The 21,164-nt window shown below is 42.5% G+C and overlaps 2 protein-coding genes and 1 long non-coding RNA gene across 3 annotated transcripts; 2 read left to right on the top strand and 1 right to left on the bottom strand.

The window, feature by feature from the left end:
* The first annotated feature begins 621 nt into the window (after positions 1 to 621).
* LOC311242780 lies at positions 622 to 1,042 on the top strand. Its single transcript, XR_014620639.1, has 3 exons — positions 622 to 730; positions 823 to 870; positions 961 to 1,042. It is a non-coding gene; the product is annotated as an uncharacterized lncRNA (long non-coding RNA).
* Positions 1,043 to 3,119: 2,077 nt separating this feature from the next.
* mrnip (MRN complex interacting protein) lies at positions 3,120 to 11,473 on the top strand. Its single transcript, XM_084331318.1, has 7 exons — positions 3,120 to 3,224; positions 3,406 to 3,465; positions 6,747 to 6,853; positions 7,293 to 7,371; positions 7,545 to 7,672; positions 10,378 to 10,465; positions 10,559 to 11,473. The coding sequence occupies exons 1-7, from the start codon at positions 3,165 to 3,167 to the stop codon at positions 11,288 to 11,290; spliced, it is 1,254 nt and encodes a 417-aa protein (XP_084187444.1). The 5' UTR covers positions 3,120 to 3,164; the 3' UTR covers positions 11,291 to 11,473.
* A 1,200-nt stretch (positions 11,474 to 12,673) lies between these two features.
* Positions 12,674 to 20,714, bottom strand: sqstm1 (sequestosome 1). The gene is made up of 8 exons (XM_084331622.1): positions 20,443 to 20,714; positions 18,653 to 18,751; positions 16,528 to 16,859; positions 15,924 to 16,098; positions 15,629 to 15,715; positions 15,187 to 15,386; positions 14,879 to 15,086; positions 12,674 to 13,359 (listed from the first exon to the last, which is right to left on the bottom strand). Exons 1-8 carry the CDS (start codon positions 20,609 to 20,611, stop codon positions 13,208 to 13,210), a joined length of 1,422 nt encoding a protein of 473 aa, XP_084187748.1. The 5' UTR covers positions 20,612 to 20,714; the 3' UTR covers positions 12,674 to 13,207.
* Between the last annotated feature and the right edge of the window lie 450 nt (positions 20,715 to 21,164).

Below are 21,164 nucleotides of genomic sequence, written 5' to 3'. Positions count from 1 at the left end.
TAGTGAACTTCACTGTTCCTTGGTAAGCTGTGTTTGTCATCTGCTTACAGTGTCACAGGAAGCAGTCCTTGATCTATCACTGGAAGCAGCTCAAGGTGTGCTCCCTGAAGCGGGTTCAGGTCTGCCCCAGCAATGACAAGTAAGTGGAATTGCATGCATGGGTCATTAGAAAGTCTTAAAATGTCTTAAATTCAAGTTTAGCCGCCTTGACTGAAACCATGCATGATTTGTCCAATAATCATATTAAACTGCCACCCACCACCTTAAATAGTGAACTCTTAATTGCTCCAAGTCAAGAGTGCTAACTATTACACCATAGAACCTGGCTTCTGCAGCAGAAGCAGGCCTATAAAAACCTATGCCTACCTACAGTAATTCTTACCTCTACACTATTAGTTTTATTAAACATTGTTACTATTTCTCTTATATTTTTGTGTATGTCCATCCCTGTAGAACTTGAGATTCCAGTGGACAATGACTACTCACCAGACCAACCCTGGGCGAAGTCCCGAAACCCTATCCAACAACAACTGGTAGGCAAATTTCTACAAATAATTACTTTCTATGTAAAACTACTCATCTGTATCACAACAATGGTTATTATCTTCAGTTCAGTTATGTCCTGGACCGAAAGAGGCCTTCGGAAGAAATAATTGTGAAGGAAGGACAAACTTGTTTGACACGGGATGAGTTTTGGAGCCTTGGGTTGAACAGCTATATGGATTCAACTGTGAGTTACATGGTCTAACAGATTAACATTTATTACCGAAGGGAGAGTTTCAGTCATGTTCACTATAATGTCTTAATTGTGATTTCTTGCAGATTGGAAATGCATGCCTGAAGCTCATTGGTGAACTGGCTCTGAAACGTGTATGACCTCTTTTTTAATTACACATTTAAAAGTAACTTTTGGTACTGAAGGCAGACTATTAATAATCATGTTTGTTTTTTCCTCATCAGGACATGGACATTTATATAGAAGACATGTATGTTGTTCCTACCTGGAAGGACCGAAGTATCAACCCGTTAGCTTCATTTCCGGTAAGTGTAATTAATTGATAAAATAAATATAATTATTCAGTTAGTAAATTGAATAAGCATAATGGCACATCCCTACTCTAATGGCAAACTCATGTTTCATAAATATTAGGCTGACATGAAGATGAAACATGCAATAGTCTTTCCAGCCTGGACCGAAAACCACTTTGTGCTATGTGTAAGTGAAATTAGTAATGCGTGTCTTATAAACTTAATCATGTCTGCCGTTCTGGGAGAATAGCAGAATCCACATTCCCACAGAAACCTGACTGACATGCTGTGCTTATTTTTACATACCCATTATAGGTCTTGAAGCCACGCATACAGGAGATTCTATTATTGGACTCGAAATACATAGAGCATACCTCTGGCTTTGGCGATGAAGACTACAGAACTGTTTTAGGTACACAGATGAGAGCTACTTTTTGTTGTGTTCATATGGCATTTAGATGTGATGGTTCACCGATGAGCGATGCTGCCCTTGGGGGGAGGGAGTGCAGAGACTCAAACGCATCAGCGACCCAACTAACTGTCTGTCTGCATGAATAAAGACTTCTCAAAGTCCAGTTATTATACTGATATCGAATAATTAATTCTGCTCCCTCCCTCCAACCTTGGTTGCTATGCCCACACAAAACCGCAAAACTTCACCCTGGACTCCGGTTTTCAAAGACCGGGGTTGCAGTGTAGCAAATCCCCGGTTGTGTGTGGCCGAACAGTGCAACTGCGCACATACAATCATGGTTATATTAAATCCAGCGCTCGTGTGGACTGGGCCTAACTTGCCTGCCATTACGTTGCGTTCTGAAAAGCGAAACTGACCCTGAAAACGAAACGAAAATGGCCCTGTGTGTAACTGCAGCCGTCTCTGTGCTAACAGTCACGTTTTTAGTACGAGAAGACAAGACAAAACTTCTTTCTCTGGTCTGCATCCCCTTAACAATTGTGTGTATTGAGCCGTACTGTATTGTACCCATTCTGCAATCTTGTTGAAATAAAGTTTTCATTCACACTCAAAATCTGTGTTCATTTTTTATTTTGCATACTAATGTTCTGTGTCTTGAGTCGTACTTGTATTGAAAAACTGATTTTATATGTCTGAGGAGAAGACCGGTACTCATCATCTTCGTCTCCACAAAAAGAAAAATGTTTATATGTCTGAGGAGAAGACCGGTACTCATCATCTTCGTCTCCACAAAAAGAAAAATTACATGTGAAGTATGTTGTGTGCCAGGTTCAAACAGTGCTGTATATGTACAGTTTATTCCTACTCCTATCCAAGCTCCGGGAGGGTCATCAAAGAGAAGTCGGGTCATCAAAGAGAAGTCGCCTATTCTTAGTCCTTGCCCCACAATGGTGGAATGAACTACCCACCCCAGTTAGGACAGCCGAATCCCGTCTAATCTTTCGCCGTCAACTAAAAACTCACTACTTCAACCATTATCTAAATTAAAAAAATCTAACCCTAACTAACCTTACTGTCATGCACCTAATAAACTAACCTACACTGTAGCACTCAACACTTTATGAACATTGTTACTGAGACGAAAGTTAAGTTTACTCTATTATTACTAGATCTGGTATGTCTAGAGATGTAACATTACTGTCTATGTACACATCATGTCTAGATGTACACTTTATGAACATTGGTACACTTTATGAACATTGTTACTGAGACGAAAGTTAAGTTTACTCTATTATTACTAGATCTGGTATGTCTAGATGTAACATTACTGTCTATTTACAAGTTTACTCTATTATTACATGTCATAAATGTCTAGATGTAACATTACTGTCTATGTACCTATGTAAACGAGACGAAAGTGAAGTTGAAAATGGTGCGCAGTAGTGCAAATACTTGTCCAGACCACTAATACTTGTCCAGACCGCCTCCAACCCGTCCAGCCTGGCTCTGCGGCTCTGCAGATACCCCCTATAGGAGTGGTAATCACGCACCTCAGAACAAGAACACTGTGCAGTACCTGAGGCAAACAGTGAGAGGCAGCAATACTACTCCTGCCGGAATGCAAAAAAAGAAGAAGACTCTCAAAGAAGAAGATTTCAAAAACATTACCGGGAAAAGGAGACCTTTTTGCTTTTGTTTTGCTAACGTTAGTAGCTGCATAATGGTCCAGGAATTCCATGTTCTCAGATGCTATTCTTGCCAAACGTTTCAAGTGCAGCAGGTAACATTCCAAGCAAACCTGTGTGTTTATTTTGTTAATCAACTAGGTTGTGTGTACAGTAACGTTAGCTAGCGTAGCTATGAGCTACCTAGCTCCTTGGCCAGTCTTCACACTTCTCGTTCTCATGTAACGTTAACGTTATAATTACATGACCTCGTTGTCTGTGATTCTGGTTTCATAGGTGAAAAAGAGCACGAAATGGAACTGCAAGATGTGTGGTGAGAAGCAGTCTGTTATCAAGGTTAGTTAACTTACTGCCACTAAAGAGACTGCATGGTTCATATTCACCATTCACAGCATGGCCACGTCCGTTTCTGACCACTGACTGGTTTTGATTGATTGAAAATTGTATTAACAGATTGCAGAATGGGTACAGTACAGCTCAATACACCCAATTGTTAAGGGGATGCAGACCAGAGAAAGACTTTCGTCTTGTTTACATCAGGTTCCCCCATTTTCAATTCATCATAATAATCATGGTAACTTGTGGGGTGTAAATTAGCTACTTAAAATGGGAAATTAACAAAACATAATCAAGCTCAATTCCCCTCGAAATTCACCAACAACCAAGGCCCAGTTTAGAAAGTGGTTTAAATACCATGCACGGTGATACAGTATGCCCTGGTATGTATTTGATGAATAAACTCTTGAATCTATACAGTGATACAGGTGTACGCCATACTGGCCAGTAGCGTAACTAGTAGGATATTGTAATATTAGCAGGAGAAACTGCTATGTAGCAGGGAAAACTGCTGTTTGTCAAAAAAGCCCTTCAATAACCAACTGCACAACCAGGGTACAAAAGAGTAACAACTTTATTAGATAAAAGCATAAATCATAACAAATTCATACAGGGGGAAGGGGTTAATAGATCAGGGGAGATAATCGGGTACCGTAAAGTCTGTTAAATAAGTAACTCACCCCCACTCGGCTAAGTTCAATAACCTAGCGTTAGCCGTTAGGGCACACCACAAACCCTGGCTTGTGATCACCCTCTATAAGAGCCACTGCACTTCAACACGGCATGTCTAATCAAACACGGCACGCTGAACACCCTCCAAGAGGCACTGCAAATTGAACAAGGCATGCCTAATCGAACCACGGCACGCCCTCTCCAAGAGGCACTGCAAATTGAATAAGGCATGCGTAATCGAACCATGGCACGCTAAACAGTAAACACACCCTCTCCAAAAGGCACTGCAAGTTGAACACTGCACATAAATTCAACCAGCACTGCAACCAACCAACAATGGTCAACCGTAATTATAAGGAATACTCTCCCGGTATTAGTTACCACTTACCTCTCCCTCCCGCTTTTCCCCGCCACCCTCCAATCGGTCACATATAATAATATTGGCCTGAGCTATACAATAGGGCATATAAAATAGATGATATGCCGTTTACATTAAGATACATATACAATATGGGATACACAATACAATATAATATGTGCAATATGGTATGAGTGGACTTAACTCGCCCTTGCGGCGCAACCCTCCCCGGGGGTCTGTGCTTGTGTGTATATATGCTGTGAATATAAAAATATAAATGTAAATATGCGGTATATATACATGGCATGCTATCATACAGAGTATATGGGCTATAGTATGAGGTGGGTACTGGGTAGTTAAGATGGATGTGGAACAAATGCCAACAATTACACCTGCCAGGCTGCCACCACTAGTAGGATTACAAAACAATTAAGCTACAGAGTAATCACTGAAATTGGCCAATGTTTTGTGATTGTTGCCATGAATGTGAAGTTCCAGCTGCATCAACGGAATTGGTTGTCAACATCGATATTAATAATACTTTATCTCACTTAAAGTGTGCATCTACTTAGTTCAGAAAAAAAACATCTCATCTCATACTAGCTGTATTTAAAGGGATATTTCACTTTAGTAGAACTTTCAGCAGTCTTACCTCTATTTAAGGCCAACAACAAGTAAGCTAGCTAGTAGACCACTGCTGTCCCTGTCGTCCGCTGTCAACACCACCATTCCTCCCAGGTGCCAGGCTCCTCGTTCACTTCCATTACTTTTGGGGACCTAGTCTAAATATCATACTTCTGAAGTGTAAACAAATTACTGCTGTTCACATTTCAATAAAACAGACAATTATGAGTCAGGTACCGTACAATGTTTCTTTTGGCATTTGATGTGCTTACACATTTATTACCTTTGAAAAATAAACGCAGATCCAGTCAATCTTTTGTAGGTTTGAGTGTGCTGTGTTGCCCTACATGGAGTGTTCAGGGAGTCTTTACCTGCTGTCTTGCTGGAAGAAACATTTTGTGAGAAGTTGACAGTTGGTCAAACTACACCTCAGGTGAGAAGTAGTTCCTTTACTGATAATTAGAAAATGGCAACATTAGCTCAAAACAACAAGTACCTTTTTTGTCTAAGAAAAATATATTACAATATAATAATTACCAAATAATATTGCTGTATAGATTGTTTATACTTCTGAAGTATGATATTTAGACTTGTGTGAACTGAATGAGAAGCCTGACACCTGGGAGGAATGTTGGTGTTGACAGAGGAGTAGGGTTACTGCATTGATGTGAAATTTCCCATGACAATAAACTCGTGACAACACCAATATTACCGGTGACACCGGACATTATCTGTCGAACGCTTACTTTTATATTTAGCGTTATGTGGCTACATTGATCCACTGTGTCTGTCCGTCTAAGTTGGACAGAGTTGATGTTATGTTCTAATTTAAAAATAAACCAACAGACAGTAATAGGCCTACCTTCTGTACATTTTCTATCCGATCATTGACGGATCAATGATGGACAAAGGAGCTGCAGCTTATGCTTGCTTGCGCAAACATACTGCATCTGGTCTGGACTGGTCCTCAGCTCCTCTCCAGTTGAGCTGCTGTGGGGTTTAAATCTGAAATATTGCTAAATCCTCCGCCATCGGTGTGTAACCTGTTGTGTCATCTCTAGAGCCTCCTTTCTCTCCTTCAAGCAAAGTTACTCTAAGTGAAAGTCGAACTTAAAGCTACTCAGTCTCACTCTGCTGCACAGACCTATACAATAGATCTGCTGTCCGCGCAGACACGTTCAGTTTATACTGTTGTCTGACTTAAGTATAGTAAGTAACATGCTATTTTAATGTGGGCACTGTTTGTGAAAATTAACTAAATGGGTTTTATATATAGGATAGTCAGTGAAATATCTCTTTTAAGGCTGGCCGTTAAATGGATATTCATTTGTTAGGGTGGCATTCAATTGTCAATGCAGGAATTTTATGTTTATTCCCCCCCTATCAAACGAAAATTTACGCAATAAATATGATCAATTAAAGTGACCAACTTTCACCACCACTAGTGCCTGCTACTCATATCGGGCCTTATATTGGACTTGATTGAATTGTTACCCCTGATATTAATGTGTATTGCTAGCTAGCTATAATGACATATCCATAATATAAGTCAAACGTTGTGTTAATATGTTTGAATGTCAAAACAAACAAATATATTATTATGTGCGTGTTGTGCAATTTCCCTCAGGAGTTTGGACGTGGCTCTGGGGTGGATTGCAGACGTCACGTTCAGAAGCTCAATGCCAGGCGTGGAGAGACGCTTGTGGAACAGGACCAGAAAGCTTTGTCGCACTGGTAGCTACTAGCTAATGATACATTTTTATCTTTATCTCTTTTTGTGTGACAAATACAATGCACAGAATTACCTGCTTTCTCTCACTGCTCTTCTGTTCAACTTCACCCATTCTGAACAATCAGAGTTTACGTTCCATCCACTGCCTTGCATCTCATACAGTGGCATAGTGCAGTGATGGAGAACGAGGCACATTGGTTATGGAGCCATGCCAAATAACTAACCTGTTTGTCTGCATACTAGATGTGTGAGTAAACGCGTGTATTGGCAGGGCTTGACGCTCTCACTCCCATCGGGCAATTACAGGCCGCCCCAAGGTCACTAGGCTGATTTTGCTATGGTTGATGGTGTGATGTTGCCATGTCTATTCTATAATCTATCCGTTGCAATGATTTTATCTAATAATAATAAAATAGTATGTCTCTGTGTTCTTTCTAAAAGGGAAGAGGTCGGGAGTGAGGCTGGTGAAGACTGTGAGGACAGGCCCCAGGATCATGACCAGCAGGATGTCTGCTCTAAAGTCAGTGTTTAGAGAAGCCTTGTTCTAACTGTATATGCCGTCACAAGGGAAATCCCTAGGCATCATCACCTATGTCTCATGAGAATAACTGAATGAGTCATGTCCTAAAACACATTACCTAATGGACATGGCTTGTGCTATGCATTGAACAGCTCATCACTTTGTTTCTTTAGGTGGAAGAACCATGCCGCTGGGGTAAATACCTGGACAAACCAGGTGAAGGGCAGGCTGATGAAGAGGAAGAAGAGGAGGAGAATGTTTTCATGGACAGAAACCAGATCCATGGCAACATAAATGTCGGGTATGTCTCATGACTCATCATCAAGTTGTCAAAAATCTGTTCTGTGCGTCTTGGTGTCACTCGGTGTCACTCTTCCGTTCTGCTCAGTCTTGATCCTAGAAATTAGAGTTGTTCCGATACCAGTATCGGAAATGCCTCCGATACTGCCTGCCTCCGATACTGCCTAAAATGCTGGTATCGGTATCTGCGAGTACGCCAAAAGTCTAGCCTCCGATCCCATGACGTCATTTATCTCCTGCGGAGAGTGAGGATTATAAAATGAACGTGTTTTATGCTGTTTGTCATTTTAACAGCAGATACACTTTCTTAAATTCCATTGTCCCCGACAGAGCGGTGTGACGACGGGTGTGTTTTGCTCGCTGGTGTTATTATAGCATTAGCTGAAAAGCTAGCTAGTTGGAACAACATCCGCTTTAACGTTACATCAAATCAGATAATCGCCTGTCCTTTCTCCAGGACCTGACACTGTCCGTCTATCAACAATAATGCACCCACGGTGAATCGTATTTAAGTCAAGTAGCTACTGACTAGCGTTAGCTGACTAACGTTATCAAATGTCAATGTGAAAACCTTGCGGGGAAGACGAGCTAGGTCAGCTAGCTTAGCTTGATAACGGTACCTTGGCTAAAGTTGGTGCTATTCATAATCCAGCAATAATGGCTGCAGACCTGCAAGCAAAGTACAGCAAGTTCCAAGTGCCAAAGGATAAGAGTCTGAGGCGGAGTCTCAAAAGAGAATGTTGAATATTTATTTTGCATCGAAAATCACAACATAAACGTTACTACTAGCCAGAGCATCTGCTTCTAGCTAACAGACTGGGTAGCAAGTGCAACAACGTCTAACGTCCGTGCGGATCCGTGGGTGAACTCATTGGAGTAGGGTATATCTGCAGTGCCGCAGCCCTATACTCATTGAGCATAGAACTACTAATACTAATCTATACAATCACCTGTTGTTGAATAAATACCATTACTTTCTAGTTATTACTAAAAAAACAGTATATATAAAACAGTATCTGTAGCTGTAAAAAAATAATTATAATTTATATAATATACTTTCTTTTCTTTTTTAATGTATGCACTGGTATCGTTTCAGTATCGGTATCGGCCGATACCCAAAGCTTAGGTATCGGATCGGGAAGGAAAAAATGGTATTGGAACATCTCTACTAGAAATCACAGTGTAACGATAACATTTTCAATTTGGTCTCGAATGACGTATGGGTAATAATTTTTCTGAATGAGGCCCATTGGCCTAGAGTTCTGTAAGAATTTGTTTCCTTCAGTTAGGGTGCTTTCACACCTGTGTGTTGTATAAGTCCATTTGATTTGACCCTTGGACTGTCTACCCCCATGGTGCGGTTTGTTTGGGTTAGTGTGAACATTGTAATTGAACCCTGGTCTGCCTGTTTGAGGTGGTCTCACTCTGCTTCCAAGTGAACCCTGGAGCGGTTCGTTTCAGGTGTGAAAGCAAATGGACCAAAAGCATACAAAAAAAGTGCATTTAATTAGTCTGATTGGGCAGTTTTTGTTGGCATTTCCCATTATATTTGTTTGTCAAATGTTGTGATACTAATCAAATACCTTGCATGCATTATTCAGGTGGCAGTAGCCTAGGCAGTGGTGCATAATTAATCAGTGAATTGGAACACATTCATAACATTTGTGCAAGCCAAGGTGGAGATCACATGATTTATTTTTGTCCACAGATCGATTCCATACCTGCTGACACTGGATTTCTCCTTTTTTTTTTAATATAACCATTTCTTCCGCTTACTCCCTTTTGGTCTTTTCTGTCATTTACCCCAAACGTTTTTTAATTGTTGTATAGTGACAAATTAAATCTGGCTTTGTGTTGCCAGATTAGATTGAGAGACGTCTAATCTTCTTCATACTCCTTAATTATTCCTGCAACCCAGAGTAAATGTACATCTCCTCAGTGACTGTATGCAGCCACATTCAGAATCCAATGAAATTAATTGGGACTAAAGTTTGAAGCCCCAGAACATTTATCCTTTTTCACAGCATAGTCTTGGCCGGCATGGGATTCAAAATGATGTCCAATAAAAGGCTGACCTGCGTGATCACATGGGTTTGGTTAGAAAGTTTGGTTGGTTTGTCAATAGAGAGGCAAAGTCCTTCCGCTGTCCTCCATGGGACCATATTTCGGACCTTATGTACGGTAGTCAGCAGTGAGAGAGCAATAATGTTTGTCAATTTAATGTTTGTCAATTTAAAAGTGTAATTTGTCAGCTAGCTAATGTTATAGCATCAGAAGCTAATGTTAGCTGACTTGCGATCGACTTTCTTGTCTTGCAAAAGTCCATCTTTTTAAATTGATAAACATCATATGGGATCAAAAAAAGTATTCGTCTCTCGCGGTTGACTATCGTACATATATTTTCAGAAATAAGGTCCCACGGGACCATGGGAAGGGGAGGTACTTCACTTCTTTATAGCCCTGTTTCGACCGCAGGAACGTTCCCCAGGGACTCTGATATATACTACATCCTCAAACAACACCTGATTTTATTTTGATATGCAAGCCGTTTTAGAAAATGTTTACCTATAATTTACTCACAAAAGGACATCATGCTTTGCTGTCTCTTTAAACCACTCTACTCATTTGATAAATATCATTATACAGCAAATGTCCATGCTCTTACGAAAACCTTAATTTATATATCTATATAATGTATATTCACAGGAAAAGAAAGAGGACTCAAAACGGTGGAAACCGCTATCACTGTGGTGACAAGGACACTATGGCTGCTCCAAGCTGGAGAACTGCAAAGGTAGCATGCTACTATTTGTGATGCTGATTTTCATATGCAAAACTATTGCGTCATGTCCACATCAACGACTTCCGTTCTTTCCTTCTATTCCAGTTGGCAAAACAAACAAGACACTCCAGCTCATTCACCCCAGTGGAGGAGTCCCATGAAGCACCAGCTTCTCGTAGACCAATGTCTGGTTACCTTCCTCCGACCAGCTTTACCTCCAGCAAACCTCCTCCGACCAGCTTTACCTCCAGCAAACCTCCTCCGACCAGCTTTACCTCCAGCAAACCTTCTTCAACCGCGGCTCCCAAGCAACTCAACGTGGTTACGTTTTCACATCTGAAGTCTTCTGGTTCAACTACCATCTCCAAAGCCTCCAAATGGTCTCAATACATGAGCGCTCCCTCTTGCCAGGACGAGGAGGAATCTGAGGGGGAGTCTTGCTGGATGAGTAGGGACGAAGCCGGTAACATTGAACCTGACGTTGACCGTCGGAATAATGACGGTGTTACATTATCTTGTGAACAACCGACCTGCAGTGGTATTTCCGCAGTAGGACTTGGGAGTGTTTTTCTTAAGAAAAGTGTTGTTGGCGTGGCGTACAGTAGGCTCAAGTCGACCCTTAGTCACTGTGGGTTTGGGGAGGAGACCAATAGCAAAAGAGATCCCAGTCTCACCCGTATGTCACCCGAGTGCACTGAACCAATCCGTGAGCAGCCTAAACCTCCAGGCCCCTCCCTTGTGGTTGGGTCGCTCTTTAACACTGGGGAAGACTTTGATGACACGTTTGACTTGGATGATTTGAAGGTGGAACCAACACACACGCAAGGTATAATTTAGACCATTAATCGCCTTCAAGTAGTGTTCTGTACAGTTAATCTTTAACTATAGGTTACCACGCGGCTACGTGGTGTAGTGGGCAAGGCACTCGCCACGAAATGCTGGAGACGCTGGGCTTGTCAGTTCGAGCCCAGCGCTCCACATTTGCTTTCAGTTTAGCTGGTCGTCCGTACTAATACACATTGGCCGTATTAGGGGGTGGGAAACTGATGGGTGGGGATCGGGCGTTGTGGACAGCGACTCCTACAGGTCGGTTGGTGCGCCTGCGCAGTAGAATCAGGATGTGTCGGGGGCAGCGTGAGCCTCCCACGCGTTACTCCTCGCCACTGAGAGATCGAGCTGCGCAGGTGAAAAGATGCGACTGCTGTTACCTCAAGTACCGGAGGGGACTTGTGCTATGTATGACTTAGTCCACATTGCAGCCGGCTTGTGGGAGGCAAGAAACAGCGTCCGTGACAGGGGAGGGTTGAATTGGATGATACGAAATTGGGATGGGAGAAAATATAGAAAATGGGAGAAAAAAGTGGGTCCAAAAAAAAACTATAGGTTACACGGTGTGCCTTAGTGCTCATTAAAGGTTATATTAACTTTTGAACAAGTTAATAAAGGTATTTGAGGTACCAAAACAGTTTGAAGTTTATTTAGCTGAAAATACCACTCAGATTAGGCATTCTAGCAAATATACCCCTCTATTTCAGTCCTGTTCTGGGCGGGCTGTTTCAGTCCTGTTCTGGACGGACGGGTATCTAGCTGGTTCAGTCCTGTTCTGGACGGACTGTTTCTGTGTCTAGCTGGTCCAGAGCTATAGGTCTTCCGGCTCACAAAATGCAGATTCAACTGTCAAACTAGGAGTTGCAGATCAAATATGAATATCCAGCAATTTCATATCCCATTTCAAACATTGTCATCATTTTAGTCGTTTAGCTGGAAAAATTACTTTTACAAGCAAGCCGACATCTTGAAAAACCGAGACACAAAAGTCGAGGACTGCCCGCTCCACTTGACTTAGGAGGCAGATCTGAACGGGCTGTTTAAAGGCAGTTTCTGAATACGGGCGGTGTGCAAACTGACTGGGTTGTCTTATATATCACAGTTTGTATGTTAGTGGGACCATCAAGCATTGAAGATGTGTAGTGTTTCACAATTAAAACTCTTAATATTCAGATTGCAATATCAGAACCCTGAATACGATAGCTGGGATATTCTGACATTTCCTGGGATACTGTGTTGTAAACAATAAATGCCCCATCCCATGTTCAATTTAGCTGTGTGGTATTAAAAAAAACATTCCATTTAACTTGTTGAAACCTGCAGATACCCTGTATAAAATATTAGTTATATTGAAAGTTTCAAAATGAGAATAAAAACCGATATAAACCATGATTATTTGTAGAATGGTTTTATTTGTCCACACACGTTCTCAGCACTGACGGGATACACAACCTTCATTGGATTCGGTTGACAATCATAATAGACAGAACAGCATTCCTTTCATCTGGCAATAACATAGCTACTGTGCGTGATAGTGCAATAACAGTTACTTGATTGTTTTAGCTACCAATAGTGTTATCCATTAGTATGCATAAATGCCCTAGATAGGCTCTGCCATTCTCCTAAATCATCTTAGTATTTTCTTTCCTTTTCACATACTCCTTTCATTTAAAAACAAAGTTAAAGAAATTATATTCTCCTGTGACACTTTTAATAAAGGCCATTGATGATGCATGTTTTTATTTTTATTGTATTTAAGCTTCATAGCCTGGTATTACTCGTGTAATAGAATTAGCCAGAAAGGTGTACATGAAGAGTGATAGAAGGCAGTAATGGTGAAGTGATTATACAGGGCTTAAGGAGCCCTTTTCTCTGGCTGGCTAGCTGGGAAAAGCTGAGGTCCACCATGGCCCCCTCCTGCCGCTGCTACTCTGGGGGCTTGGAGTACTGGATGGTGTCCATGGCTGCTCCGATGTCATAGGCCTTTGTCTGCAGGAGGCGGGTGAGCCAGCCCCCCTCATCTGTGAAGCCCATGGATAGCATCTGGGCCAAGGACTCCACTAGCTCAGGGTGTGCATCTGAAAGCACACAACACCGAGGGTTAAGAACAGTCATACTATACCAGGGGTGGCCAACCAGTCAGAGACTAAGAGCCACAAAAATTACTGTTGTACCACAAAGAGCCACACCATATACCAGCTTTTCTCAACTTTTTTTTCAGTCACGGCACCCTTCATGTGTTTATAGGTCTCACCCTCTGAAGTTGCTAATGTCTTTTTTATTTGGGCCTCACAGGGTTAAAAGTACCCTGTGACACCCACGGTTGCAAAATTACAAAATCACTTTTAGCCATTTAAAAAAAAAGAATGTTTATTTAAAAAATGTTAAGCACATGTATAGTCAGTCAATTGGTCCTGTTGTTCAGCCTCACAATGCTATTTGATAGTAAAGTGTTTATATGTCCCACCCTCTGAAGTTGCTAATGTCTTTTTAATTTGAGCCTCACAGGGTTAACCTCTTAAGCCCGAGATATACAGTAAAAGTGTATATTTTCAGCATTACGTTTGTTTACCAATTATTTTAACTGTTATTAGTGAAATATAAGATTATAGAAATCTCAGGGCATTGAGTCGGAAACCGGCGCATATTGACAGGAGGAAGTGTAGTCTTTTGAAGTCTCTAATTTCGAAAAACTACCCTACCCAGCTCACACCAGCCCCTGTCAATCATCTGACTTCTGGATTTACTTTTTTATTTCTCTTATTTTTTGGGATTATCTCCCACAAACCTTAACGTTATTGCCATAAAACAGAACACAGTTAGTTTCTCTACCTTTCTGTGAACGTCTTGCAAAAAACGGTGTTGCAATACGATGAAAAATGGTGGAGAAATTTACATTATAAAAAAGATGGCAGAATTCAGTACTGTATCTACAAAACCTGTTGAATCATCTTCCCTTTATTCATTTGCTTAGATTTTTCAGGTCTGGTAAATTTTAGCATGGTGTTATTCACAGTCAAAGATAAAAAAAATTATAGAATTGATATTCTCCTTTGGTTCATTACAATTTACTCAAGCCTAGTAACAGACACACTATTTCTGACACTGATCCATATGTCCCTAGATTCAGATACCAAGAACATGCAAATGGACCATTACATTTTTTTGTAAATGTTTATTCTATGTCCTTGTGGAATGAGTGACATAAAAAAAGAATTATGATAAAAAAAAATTTATGGATGGAAGAGCCGCACATTGACGGGCAAAGAGCCGCCCCTGTACTATACTATATATTACAATCCCAAATTCTGCACCCTAAAGAGCAATACTTTCCTAACCTATGGACGGTTTAAAACCATGATCACAAACTGCTTCAATGTATTTGAACCCTTTTACACCGAATGTACATTTCACATGCATTTATACAGTGGTAGGTATAAAAGGGTTAACAGATTTATCTTTCTATGCATCCGTTAGTTGTATTTATTCTAACTTGACACTTGATGTCATTGTTCTTTCGGGTTTCAAATAAATGTTTGAATGAATGAAAAACAGTGCAGCCACTTGAGCTTAGTTGTGAACACCGTCAGTGCCTACCGTGGGGGAGGTGAGGGTACAGTGCAGCCGCATGCAGGCTACTGAGTTCCTTCTGGCCCTGCGAGGGCGGAGCTGTGAGGGACCCCAGGGCCTCCAGGGACCCCTCCTCTCCGATCCTGAGGGACTGGAGCTCCCCTGTAGAGGGGTCCACCTCCTTGGAGTTCAGGTGGGTCCACTCCTCATCGCCGCCTGTAGTATCCTTGGTGCCCTGAAGAGGGAGACAAAGGGGTTTTAAGAATTACACTAATTCAATAAGAAGGAAACCGAAAGTGTGTGTGTGTGTGTGTGTGTGTGTGTGTGTGACCTACCATAGCTCCACCACTAGCGCTACCCATGCTGCTCAGTCCGTCCACTTCCATGCTTCCCTCTTTGGCTTCTGCTCTATCCGAGGCGCCTGCCCCAACGTCACTCGTAGCGCTGGGGGGTCCCTCTGAGCCCGGTGGGGTCGGAGTGGGGGTCACCTTGGTCCTGCGGCCTTCGTGCTCCACGTCTATGTCCACATCGATGCCTGGACAGAACACAAGGTAGAGGTTTTTGCATTTTAACGCAATCAATTCATCACAAGATCATGAAGAGGAGAAGTCCTCTTGAAAATGAGAACTTCTGTATTAATTAAGCCAAATAACCTTGGTGAATAAAAGGTAAAAACTAATTTGGATTCACGTGGTACATTTAATCAAGCAACAACAACGCTTTACAATCTGCTTGTAGGTGACAGAGTGGAGATGTGGTGGGAGGAAATATATTTACCTAATGGGCTTAGCATGGCTGCCACTCCCTCTCCGATATTCTTCAGGAATTCAACATTGGCCTGGGCCTGAGTGGTTGCTGAGGCACCTGGAAAAACACAGAGGCACCACAAGATAATCTTATCCCCTTCCTAGATAATCCCATTGTTTGGTAGCGAGTTGGGCATGGGGGGGGTCTGTGTGTTCAGACAAAAACATATTACAAAACATGCAACATTTGGTGACTGAAGGAGCCAAACCAGTTAAGTTGTCCTACACGGTAAATAACCATAGTAATAGTGGTGTACAGGACTTACCGGAGGGAGGGCAGCTGTCGTCGGATGCGGCCTGGCCAGGCTGGGAGGCAGATGTGGACTCTGAGCCGGAGCTACTGGGCTGGTCCTGAGCCTGGGTCTGGGCCTGCTGCTGATTCTGGGCACCGGCCCACATGCAGTGCCTCATGTTCCGCATCCACTTCCCACGAGGGAACCACTGAGGAAATGACATGTAGAAACAAATGCAAATTCAGAGTGTGCACATAAAGCAACATGTCCTTTGAAAAGCGTACAGATATTTAGATTATCATTAAAAACGTATTCTGGTTTGCTCATCATTACTCATTTACTTGTTACTACAATATCATCTTTTTCAATAGAATTTACTTTGTATTATTCAATGGCTGAACAATTATCCTATTGTTTTGTTTTTGAGAATGTGCTTAGTCTGTGCATCTAATAGGGTATACATTAGGTGTAGGACACTGCTCGTTTTGTAAAAAGGTAGCCTATACACTGCTAACCGCAGTAACTACACGGAGAAAATGGCTTTAAAGTTACAGTATTCGACTATCCAGTGATTTTGTAGTTAAAAAAAAATCCAGGTGCCAGATGGGCAGGAGGACATGTGACATATGTCCCTTACCTCAAACATGTTGTTGAGCGGGTGCCAGATGGGCAGGAGGACATGCTCCTTGTGGAGCCCCTTGGCCTGGCAGGGGGAGCAGAGGTCATAGTCGGTGCACACCGTGCACTTGAAGCGGGTGCCTGCCACCGGGCCCTCGCAGGCATCGCATGTCACGTTGTGGTGCACCAGGGGTGGGCCGTGGTGATGAGGGGGTGGGCCGTGGAAGTGCGGGCCGTGGGGGGGCGGGGGCCCCATGTGGGGAGCCCCAGGAGCGGGAGGAGGGAAGGGGAAAGGGGGAACGCCGCCGGGGAAAGCGTGGAGGGGGAAGTCACGTCTGTGCTCCTTTTTCTCTGTGGGGAGGAAGCAAATCTGTCAACTGGGTGTGTAATAGTTGCCTATCTGTGTGAATAGATACTCTATTAAGAGAATATTTTAAAGGGTGCACATTTCATTATATATATATATTATTATTATTTTTTTTTTTACTTTTTACGTAACTACCATCTATAGTTTTCTTGTTTGTAAATACAATGTGTTTGAGCCAATCAGCGATACCCACTGAGTCACGTGTCTGAGGTGCCCACTACCTGTGTTGAGCTGCGGCTCTAGAATGTACAATGGGTCTCTATGGAGAAACCATGGCACTCCCCTGACTAAAAGTAGTTTCAAACAAATGAGGAGCATTCCACCCAACAGGTGTGTGTGTGTGTGTGTGTGTGTGTGTGTGTGTGTGTGTGTGTGTGTGTGTGTGTGTGTGTGTGTGTGTGTGGATTCGGGGTGTGGTCTGACTGGCCAGACCTGAATGACCTATGCGGCTGGTCCAACGTGGCCCTGGAGTGGGTGGGGCCGGACTCAGACGCTGTTAACGTTTCTGAGGAGATCATCTCTGACCCTACCATCTCTGTGAAGGCCACCATTGACATCTGTGGAACGTGGCATGAACTGCCACTTACCAATGCCTGTGGCCATCTCATGTCGGCACAACAACAACGCCAACACTGGACTGAGCTTAAACTGCAAGGGAAGCTTGCTTGTCTCCCTGCCGCTGACCACTCTGTCTCGCACGCAGTTTTTAAAAATGTAGCTATTGATGAGAGCATCATCATTTTTACTTTAAAAGCTAGGCTACAGGTTTTACCATCAATGCTCAACCTTTCCATCTGGTTCCCTGGCAGTCATAGCCCACACTGCATACACCATGGTCACGAACAGACAACAGAAACCATGTCTCACATACTCAATGGCTGTCATGCATACAAAGGGCTCTACATTTGTAGGCATGATAGGATTGTGAACCTGATTGCAGACAGTGTCAGTTCCACACTCGGGTCACCTGCAACATATAAGCTGTATAAACACACCAGTGTGAAGCCATAATATGCTCAATCTGTGTAGGGACAATTCACTGTTCTCTGACATTTCAGCAAACACCCCCGATGTTGTTATTGTTAATGAGAATAACAGAGAGGTTCTCATCCTGGAAGTTGGTTGCACGTTTGACTACAGTCTAGAGGAAGCATTTACAACCAAAATGTTAAAATATCAATTGTTAGACCATACCATTTCACAACTCGGCTACAACTGTAAACTTTTAGTCTTCATATTTGGAAGCCTGGGTCATGTCCATAAGTTGGGTGTTAGAGGCCTTCAGTTGGCCGGTCTTCCGAAGAGAAGAGCCAAACAATTGGCTAAATATTGCTCAGTGTCAGCAATTATTGGCAGCCGGGCAATTTGGAGAAGACGCTGCTATCTGTACCCATGAGCTGTGTGTTGATTGTCAGGTCCATCATCCGTGTGAGTCTGTAACTTTGATTGCCACTGTGGCACGATTGTATCCGAATAATCCCACAATGTACAAGCGCACTGTTAATATTTGTGTCCTTTAAACCTTGTTTTTATGTGGACATAAATAAAATATTCTAAATGTGTGTGTGTGTGATAGAGAGAGCATTCCACCCTACAGGTGTGTGTGTGTGTGTGAGAGAGAGAGAGAACATTCCACCCTACAGGTGTGTATGTGTGAGAGAGAGAGCATGGCCTACAGGTGTGTATGTGTGAGAGAGAGAGCATGGCCTACAGTTGTGTATGTGTGAGAGAGAGAGCATTCCACCCTACAGGTGTGTGTGTGAGAGAGAGGCCCTACCTTTGATGAAGAGGCGGAAGGTGGCGTCCTTCACACTGGAGGTGAGACCCATAATGAGTTCATCGTCGGTGGAGAAGGCGATCATGTCACCGTCCTCGTCTGGAGGAGGCGGAAAGAAAACAGACACACTGTGACTCAGGCTGGACCGACATTCCCACCATGGCGGTTCCCTGTGCCTCTCTGGAGTCCTCATCCAAACCAGATCATGGACTTGGAAGGACGAGTATGATTTTATGAAACGTATAAAGTACTGCAGCTCGAGGTGGAAGTGTGAGCTTTATTAAAAGATGTTCTAAATTTAAACGTGATCTCTGCCAAGAGGCTGGAATCATGCAGTGACTCTTTTCAAAAAGTGCTTATTACACATAATTGTGGCCATGGGTGTCTCAATTCAGTTTGTACTCCCTCACACAAAGTGATCCTCGCGGTGACGAAGGCTTACACGTCACCCGGGTGTTCATTTGATCCAAGGGCCAAGGGCTTGAAAGAAGAGCAGCCATTCCCTGCCAAGCCCTTATTTACCCACAACAGCTAAACGCTGCTAAGCTAAACTGCTGCATTATATTATGGAAGTCAGCAGAGGGTTTATGGCATGCGTCTACAGGGGGTCAACTATACAGCAATTATAGAAATAAGATATTACAAGGTAGAAACAGACAAACACACTGTAGGACGCATTGTAGCAAAGTTAACTTACTGGTAAATAAAGACATCAGGGTGAGCCGTACAGTAACTGCTCTAGGCTAGGCCCAACTGTTGCCAAGCAAATAGTCATTTCAAACGTTTCCAAACGTTTCCAATTCCAATGTTCTAGAATGTTTGATTATGACATCACAAATGTTCTAGAATGTTCTATGACAAATAAGACGGTTCAATGACTTTATCTAAATCCAATCAATATTACTAATGCCGTTTCAATGTAAGGTTATAAAAATAAACATATAAACATTCATATAATACAATAACCTAAATATATAGCTTTGGCTCCTCTACAGCAACTAATTGCCCACAGAGGCAGGGAATGTAGCACAGAGCAATGATAAACAATTACAGAATCTGTATCTGTGGTATCTGAATCCCTATTCAATTAAATGCCAAGGTTAAATAATGGCATTATGTATATAGTCCTATAGGCTTAATAACCTTTCAATTTCATTACAGTCGATATTAGACTGTTATATGCAGTAGGCACAATGGCATATTCCGTAGACCTTGGGACAGTTTGTGACCATGAACATATCTCTCTGTGACCACTGACCATAGCCTAGAATAGCAAGTCTATGATGAGGACAAAATACAATATAGGCTACTTTCTGTGGCAGGTTAAATTAGGCTTATTGTATTAGTTGACCGTTCGAATTCGAAAAATAGGCAAGCATTAACCACAAATCACCCTGCATACCATTAGAGTACACAGTTGTACAGAACGTATTCATCTTGGCCAGTTGCTTTTTTGAAATATAAGAAATTATAGGGCTGATATGGGGTTTATGATAATGAATCTGAAGTGCGCACTGCGCTCAAAACGCCCCACAGCGACAGTTAACGTTAGGCGCACATCGAGGAGGTGCTGCTTTGACTGATAGTAGTGGGTAGGCTGAACCTCACAAGTGCAATTCCTCTTTTCAGCCAGTGAAAGATATTATTTACATTTATGATCATATATTTTGCCTGGTCTGCGCAATAGAGCGCCTACAGCGTAGCTTTTAATTGTGGATATGGCCATTAATTTAGCCTCACACTTAGCTAAGTCTTAGACGACGTTTATACACACAGGACTTTGAGCTTACCTTTGTAAAACATTTGGAAGGCGATGTGTCGCAGGTTAGAGAAAACATCAACAACCTTCCTGTTCAGATACTCAAAACTCGTCGAGACATCCTCATCCACACCGAAACGCCGAATCTCTTTGTTGATCCCTTCCTTGCCGAGGAGATAGGCTTTCACCGTCACGGACATGGTCGCGTTTTTCGGCTTTTCGGTCTGTTGCGCAGTAAATAATTGTTAAAGGCCCCTATCAACCGGAGCGTTTGTTTCAGTGCGTCTTGCTCACAGTCCACTCCAGTTCCGTGTAATAACCATCCAGCGTCATAATGTAATATTTATTCAGGAGAGGAGCCAATCACAGGGCCGCTGTAGTCTGCGAGGGGGAAGTCCGTCCCGAACACCGTGCGCCCCCTACTGGTGATCTACTGCTCTCCACGCCATGTAAACACATGGGCGCCAGGACCGGGCAGTGGAAGGTTGAGGAATGACAAGGCACTTTTTAAGGGGAATTTCCCTGTGAGATCACCGTGTCACATGAGCCTTAATAAGTTGTTAGGTAAGGTTATTATTGCGGATGGTATTGTGTTTTGTCCTTGGTATAATCAAACAGGAGGGCACAATGTGACCATGTAGCATGAAGAAATATTGTTCCATAATCTCAATAGCAATACTTGGTCCTTCGGTTTGCAGGTCACGTCACCTATATTCTTGGGCTACACAACCTACTGTATTGTACATGGGCTGA

Source organism: Notolepis coatsorum (genome assembly GCF_963971535.1).
Source record: "Notolepis coatsorum genome assembly, chromosome: 16".
NCBI classification, from domain to species: Eukaryota; Metazoa; Chordata; class Actinopteri; order Aulopiformes; family Paralepididae; genus Notolepis; species Notolepis coatsorum.
This window is presented reverse-complemented; position numbering and strand designations above follow the sequence as displayed.